Below are 8,013 nucleotides of genomic sequence, written 5' to 3' on the forward strand. Positions count from 1 at the left end.
GGACTCTTCTAATGGTGACCAGGCATATCTTCAGGTATAAAGCCCCACCTTCCTGACTATCAATTTTTTTGAATAGCGTAGTTAACCACATATCTGTTATGTTAAAAGTGCCCAAAAATGTTGCTAACTACAAATTATATTAATATGTCCAGTTTCTTTTGGACTCTTTTAACTTTTTAACCTTTGTCTACTGTCTGAGAACATATCTACATAAGTATTTGCTCTGTTTGCCATGATCAGTCATTTCGCAAAAATTATTAAATAGATTGACTCTATCATTTTCAGATAATTTCGATTTACATTTTCTGTTACATTTATCGTTACATCCAGGTCCCAATTATTTTATTTTCGTTACTTTTTCAGTTTTACTAGTATTTTCTTGGCCAGAGTTCCACAGCTTCTTCATTTTCCAAACACTTTGATCACTTTATCTCTCCCTTCCCAGATTTTTCTTCTTTGGGTATTGTTTTTTCTTAACAGACGTATTTAATGATGAATTTATACCTTTGGTGTATGTAGAAGATTCCGCTGTCCATGTATCTTGGGTATGTAATGCACTGTCAACATTTGTTACCTTATTTTTACCAGTAGAATTTAGTTAGGTCGTAAATGATATATGTAGGTGCTATTATTTTTATTTGAAATTCTAAACTAGTATTGTCACGCGAGTTTTTAAAATTTAAGACATGATCACTATGCTCAGTAGTTAATAATAAAGAATTTACTTCTTGTCTGTCATCTTCCTGATTAGAAGAGCCTGATAAATTAATTTTAATGTTATTTATAGTAATATTCCACTACCTTGCTTTCTTGTATTAAAACTTACAATTAAGTTGTAAAAACTTACTTAATAAATTTTTCGAGAAAACATTGTATACAATGTTACAATGTTATTAAAAAAATATTGATCAATAATAAAATTTTTCAATATTGTAACATTGGTTATAATGTTTTTTCCACCAAGTGATTCAAAATTTGCACTTACAATGAGGTTATTTTCTTAAATATCTTTATAGTTACATAAGATAGGATAAAAGTAATTAGACCAAAATAAAAGTTATCCTTTATAGATATTATTTAATCCATAGTTGAAATATATTGTAAGTAGAGTTATAAATCTACCTGCTACAGATTCCGCCAAATGAAGATAGATATGGTAGTAGATATGGATTTTCTCAAGGTGAGGAGCGAAAAGGAGCAAGATATGGATTACCTACCCCAACCAAACCGAAGCTTACTAGAAGCCAAAGTCAACGATATGAGTACATCCAAATGCAAGAACAAAAAATAACCCCCTAAGAAACCTCAGTATCACGAAGATGTTGAAGTGTCTCCAGGACGAGTACACAGGTTTGTATATAATTTCACATAGTGTTACAATTTCTTAGATTTCCTTTTGGAAGGTGTCTGTTATAAACCGGTTATACTGCGGTCAGTTTGCTTATTGTAAATATTCCATTCTAAAATTCTGGAACCCTTTGCTAGGTCCCCCAAAAAGTGTTTGCCACCTTCGATCTAATGTTTAGCAATCTTGTAACATATGATGGACTATTTTATGTCCTCTGCTACAAAGTTTGTAGCTTATGTCTTCGTGAAACAGTCTCATCGTATGCAGGTGTTTCTTGACTGGCGCATGTCTAGTAAGGAACCTGAAAGTAAGGGCTAGAAGTCTAAGGGATGCTCATAAGGATGGCTTTTTATACCTAAACATGGCCAAAATCGGGCAGGAAAAAGCTAAGCTACTGAGTCATGAGTCACGAGCTAGGAATCGGCACAGAGCGGAAAACCAAGAGCTAACTGATTAAAGCTAGTTTATTGGCCTATTTCTTGTTCAGTTGTTTTTATTCTACGACGTATTTCATCATTTGGGATTCGGTCTCTCAGAGAGACACCCAACATCTGGCGCTCTATAGCCCTCTGAGTTATTTAACTGGTTATCTCTGCCCAATCGAATTTCATGACGTAAGTACTTATACGATGTAGTTTGCATAATATCCCTTCCATCAACAGCAATACGAGTATTTCGATTTAGCACCAGATTAGTCATTATTTGCGTCTTGTTTATATTAATCTTTAGTCCGACCTCCAAGGAAGGGTGATATAATTTTTTAAACATTATTATTGCATCATCCGTACAATCGGCTATAAGGACGATGTCATCTGTAAATCTCAAATGACTGAGCTTCTCTCCATTTATGTTGATACCCTGCTCGTTCAGATGTGCCTTCTTACAAGTATGTTCTAAAAGCGTCGTGAATAGCTTTGGAGAGACTGTGTCTCCTTGCCGTACTCCTCGCTGTAAACAGAATTTATTTGTTTCTTGTTCAGATAGTCTTACGCTAGCTGTGGCATTTTGGTAGATACATTTGATTATGTTAGTGTAACGATGGTCTATTCGTCATTCTGTCAATGCTTTTAACATTTTTGATGCCTTATGGTATCGAATGCTTTCTCGTAGTCGACAAATATCAGTGCCAATGATTTGTTGTATTCTGCAGGCTTCTCTATCAGGTTCTTGATCACTAGTAAGTGGTCGTTAGTGCTGTATCCCGATCTAAATCCAGCTTATTCTCTTCTAGGCTGATAGAAGTCTAATTTAGCGTCCCCGATTTACCATAACCATATCCATACCAACCATGTTCATATATATATATATATATATATATATATATATATATATATATTATATATATATATATAGTATATATATATATATAGTTACTATAAACAATCTATTCATGAATTTTAGAATACTAAAGTAGTACTTAATATTATTATTATTCCTGGACTGTTAAATGTAAATGTTATAGGTATGCCGTAATAGAAGCTGAAGAAGAAACTGAACTGTCTTCTCAAAGTACAAGATATGCTCTAGTTCCTGTAGACCACTTACCATCGATAACAGCTACCCAACAACAAATGATAACTCAAAACAAAAGTAGATACGAATATATTCAAGAAGAACCTCAACCAGTGTTACCTCAAAGTCCAACTCGATATGAGTATATCCAGACATCACCTAAGAAACCTCAAACAAGGTAACTAACTTTATTTATTACATTATTTTTTTATAATGTACGAGTATCAGTTTATGATCGTAGTCGTTATCATTTTAGCAGATGTGTTGTGGTTCATTATTGAGCTTCAGCAACTCGGATAGTTTGATTAATGATATTTCTCCCTGGTCGCGGTCATCTGTTACGTGTACTGCCTCAGTATATTATTTGTTTAGAAGTTTTTTCGTAAGGTCTGTCTATCGATGTGGAGATCTGCAGCATTGAAGTTCCTAAATGAAGTTTTCTCTAAAATATTTACTCAATAATGATGTTTAAAGAAGGTGTCTAAATCATTGATAGTCGTTATTAAACATTAAGTTCAAAACGTCACACGAATTTTCAATTCAAAAAATTATCTACGGTTTTTTTGGAACGGTTTATTATCTAAGTTTCCAGCGCCATTAAGTGGCTGGTATGTTTTACCATCTGATCTTTATTGAAAGTTGCCTGTCAAAGGTCGATCAGGTGCGTAGCAAGGGGCTGGCGTAACAGTATTTTTATTTTGATTCGGTCCATCTTATGTCTCCATTTTTAAACAGTATAGTTGAATACATCATAAAAATTATTATAATTGCTTTGGTAAAGTCTTTTTTACTTAGGCTTTAAGCATTTAGTCAGCTGCATCAGGTTACTTCTTCTTCCTTTTTATAAGCAATTCTGCTTGTTGATTGGTGGATTAATGGAAGGTTGTCACTCCATCTTTTGAGCGCTCGTCAGATACTTCTTCTGTCGATATGTGATTAATCTCTTGCTATTTTGATGACACGGGTCTCCCCCATTCTGCTTATGTGGTTATTACATTCTTTTTTTTTTTCTATTTTGTGTCCATTCATTTATATACTACGTTACATTTTCTTCTAATGTCTTCACTTCTACACTTCTCCTTCTACTTGTTCAATACTGATGCCATCAATTTCTATTTTACATCTGGTTGGTTCCTGCTGATTACTATTGTTTTAGTTTTCTGAGATGAGATTGTCATATTATTATTAAGTAACCATCAATATGATCAGTAACCATCAAGTTACTGCTCAGGTTAATTAAAAGTTATAGAAATTTGAATTTTTTTCCTACCAATAAATGTTCTGTTTTGTATCCATTCTTTTCTTAATATTAATGTCCTCTTTAACTGATAGACGTATTTCGTCTGTTTTTCCTTCGCTGGTTATTATAGGGGTTGCGTTTCAAGCTGCTGACTGTTGGATTTTTGTCATTAGGTCTTCAACCGCTGCGTCAAAGCTATAATCAAACTATATTTTAAAATTTTTTTTCTAGTTTTCGTCACCTAATCACACCACTTAACTTATTTATTTATTTTTCAGTTGGTCTCATATTCAACAATCTCCGAGACCAGCTAATCCTACAGCTACCCAAAAACTACACGAAATTCTTTCTACACCAAAGAAACCAACAAATCAACTACTGTTGTCTCCACAATCTGCAAGAAAACTGATGCCACCTCCTCTTTCGCCGATTGCCAAAGAGTTCCAAAGCAAAACAGCACAAAGGATGAAGAAGCCTGCTCCCAAAGCTCAACAGAAGCTTAATTACACTTTAGCTACGAGACAAATAGCTCAAGACAAAAGACACACAGCAATAGTAGCTCCTATGTGCTCAAGTCCTATACAGAGCATTTACAGCGAAACAACGTACTCAAAATCCGACTCCTGGTCAAATTTAAGTATAAGAAAAGCTCCTGTTAAGGCGACTTTGACTTTTTCTGCTATTATGATGGTGCTTTGTGGAGCGGTTACGTCTGGGTTGAGCTTTTATATGATAAAAATTATGGACAGACAGTACTTTCTGGATTTTGGAGTGGTAGCTGGATTTACTTGTTTGATATTAGGATTATTAGGATTTAGAAGTAGGAACATATATTGGTTGCCTAACAGAAACTACATTTCTGGTAAGTTAATTTTTCTTTTCATTGATAATTTTATTTATTATTTATATAATAATTTAAGCTGAAATTATACTAATTATAATGTATATTCAAGTACTAGACGTACAGTTAAAAATAATTTCACTCAAATACTATTGGTTTGTTTGTATATTCTACATCATTGTTTAATGTTACCTCATCAAGCATTCCTGCTTCTGGACTGTGTGTTTGTTTGCCTTACCAAACCTAATTTCCTAGCCAATAATATACAAACTAATTTGATATTATTTTTTTCAGGATACATTATTCTCAGCGTCTTCAGCCTCTTAACCTGCATGGCTTTATTAGTGCTTCTAGTAAAACAACCAAAACAAGGCACACCTCTTGCAGATATGACATCGGGCGCAGTATGTGGTTTCTCTGCGCTTTCGTTAGTTCTCGCCGCACTAGGAATCGTGTCGAGTTATTGCTGTAAATATCCTCCTCCGGATAATAGGGTTCAACACTGTGCACAAGGATTCAGTGTGTGACACACTATTAACATTTCAAACACGTTCATTCCTTTTGTGAAAGACAATAAGCTACGGAAAGTGTATAGAGAGTTGCCTATTACTCTTTGCAGTTAAAATATTTTATCAAAAATATAAAAGTGCCTTTCAAATGTAAAGTGACTGTTATAAACTCTTAGAGGGTTTCTTAAAGATTTTAACATTGTATAGTATATTTATTACATTAGACATATGTCTATTACACAGAACGCGCTATCTCAGAGTCTGTCGCGAGCGAGCGAATTTAGGAAGTAGGGGAGATGGGGGAATGGGAGCCACCTAAAGAAAAAATTTTTTGAAACCATATTATTAGCTGTTAAACAAATTTAAATATTGATATAGGGAGGTTTACATGCATATTTTTGTTATATGTAACATTTTCTTAAACAATACTAATTATAATAGAATTTCTATATAAAAAAAAAAAGGATTTTACCCCATTGCCCTATCATGCGGGTAATGGGACCCACCAGCTATTTTAATAGTTAAAGTAAGGATAATGTCTAATAAACGTCATATTATATAATATATTAAGTTTAAGGAAAATGTTAAAAAAAAAACAAGAACAAAAATGGTACAAAAAACTCTAATTTTGCTTGTCCAAACAAAAATCACAGACATATCCTTTAGGCTATTAAGATCGTCACATTCATCGTCATCACCACAATCCTGTTTCACTTTCCGAATTTGATGATTAGTCGGAAAGCGCCTTTTTCACTTTTCGTTTGAGCATTTTAGGTTTCTGTTGGGGTTTTAATTTATTTCTGACTTTTTTGCTTGAAGTTGAATATGATTAGCATTTTATGGTGATAAAGCAAGAATCTTTAGATTTTTATTTAGGGGTTTTATCATTTTTTTGTTGCTCTTTTTACTAACTGTTTGATATTTTCTTTCTCTTCTCGTTCTTGTCTTTTCTTAAAAAATAGTTTCATTGGGGTTTCAGTTAAAATATTATTGAATGCTGGTTTTGTCTTAAATTCTTTTTATGTTCTTTGGCATTTCTGGATCGGGGGAAATCATTGAAATAATACCAGAAATTGATGAAGTGTTAAGGCTTCTGTTTGTAGTTTTGTCATCCCATCTTAAATATCCGGGTTGATGCAAATCTAGAATGGCTTCTGGTGGTGTCTTTTTTGTAGGAGTTCTTGGGTGAGTTCTATGAGTTGAATATCTGCGTTATCTTCAAGATTATCTTGTACATCTACGCAAAACTGGTGGTTGATAATCGTCTATACAATCTAAAAATATAAAATCTGTGTCAGTAAAAATATTTGGCTGAATCGGGAAAATGCCAGTGCATTTAAAACCTAATATTGCTTTGTCTATTGAGGCCACTCTAATTTATGTTTTATCAAAGATACTTGCAACATTATAAGATGTTATCTGAGATAAATTATTCGATTTTATGCATAGATCACAATCCTTATAATATGCCTTTTTCAGAGTTCCAAAAAACGTGAAGTTTAACGGCTGCATTTGGTGAGATGAATGCGACAGTAGTGACAGCATAGTTATATAATTTTTCCTACAATAATTATAGACTTCAAGTGTTTCATGATTAGAATGATTGCCTAGCACTAGCAGAACTGGTAAGCCTTGACTCGGTTTTATGAATTTACCAATTTTTGTGATATTGAGCATCAAAGAACCCGCCTTTAGCGAGTAATGGTGAAAATCGTTTCCTTGGAAACAAAAAAAGGGTGGCAAATATGATCCAACACGGTGCAAATGACCGTAATATTTTTGTCACGTTTCCAACTAGTTGCTGAACCTATTCTTTTTTGCTAAAATAGTTTCTGGTTCTTGAGCCGTTATAATTCCGGTCTCATCCATATTATATAGATTTGACTTTTGAAATGTATATTTGTACAGAACAGCTTTAAGATTTTCGAAGAACAGTATGACTTCTGGCTTGTTGAAACCTTTGATACAATTAATACTTATGGTTTCGGGCTTACGGACGATAATGGTAGGATTTCGGTTCAAGAAACCTTACAGCTAGCTGGAAGATGGATATTAGAAAGATGCTTTATCTTAGGATTTTCTGCGCATCCATAGACCAGGCGACAAAATAGCCACCTTGATAAAGCATAGAACATGTTGTGAAGCTTTTAATTAGATGGGCAGCTATTTCTTTTTCTTGATTGTAAAACAAGGACGTCTGTCTAGTTGTACCGGACATTGCAAGTTGTCCTTCTTTAATCTTCTCTGCAATGTTTGGTAGAGGATATTACATTGACGGGCTGCTTTTCATACCCATTCCATTAGACATCAACCTAGCACCACTTTGGAAGTTTTCTTATATCCACTAACCTTGATCGATTTTCCTTTTCCATGTCCTGAGCATTTGAAATAAATTTAAAAATGGGTCCACTAGATAATGGTCCTCATTATCCAAAGGTGCATTTTTTATAGTTTAAAATAAAAACGACATTATTTAACATAAAATCAGATGTGATGCAATGAAACTTTTACTACTTTTACGAATGTATGGTGATAAAATAATTTGGATCTCACAAAAACCAGT

At 33.6% G+C, this 8,013-nt stretch overlaps 1 protein-coding gene across 1 annotated transcript; it reads left to right on the forward strand.

Annotated features, from left to right (window-relative positions):
• Positions 1-3,073: 3,073 nt before the first annotated feature.
• Positions 3,074-5,608, forward strand: LOC140432156 (uncharacterized). Its single transcript, XM_072519989.1, has 3 exons — positions 3,074-3,159; positions 4,379-4,962; positions 5,236-5,608. The coding sequence occupies exons 1-3, from the start codon at positions 3,074-3,076 to the stop codon at positions 5,466-5,468; spliced, it is 903 nt and encodes a 300-aa protein (XP_072376090.1). The 3' UTR covers positions 5,469-5,608.
• The last annotated feature ends 2,405 nt before the right edge of the window (positions 5,609-8,013 follow it).

This window comes from Diabrotica undecimpunctata, unplaced genomic scaffold (genome assembly GCF_040954645.1).
Source record: "Diabrotica undecimpunctata isolate CICGRU unplaced genomic scaffold, icDiaUnde3 ctg00003050.1, whole genome shotgun sequence".
In the NCBI taxonomy this organism is placed as follows: Eukaryota; Metazoa; Arthropoda; class Insecta; order Coleoptera; family Chrysomelidae; genus Diabrotica; species Diabrotica undecimpunctata.

What these genes read in the sequence shown, in the direction of transcription:
- LOC140432156 (XM_072519989.1), top strand. Translation starts at nt 3,074, where the DNA reads ATGTACGAGTATCAGTTTATGATCGTAGTCGTTATCATTTTAGCAGAT. An exon ending in GAGCTTCAGCAACTCGGATA is followed by an intron (nt 3,160 to 4,378) that starts GTTTGATTAATG and finishes TTTATTTTTCAG; the next exon opens with TTGGTCTCATATTCAACAAT. An exon ending in TAACAGAAACTACATTTCTG is followed by an intron (nt 4,963 to 5,235) that starts GTAAGTTAATTT and finishes TATTTTTTTCAG; the next exon opens with GATACATTATTCTCAGCGTC.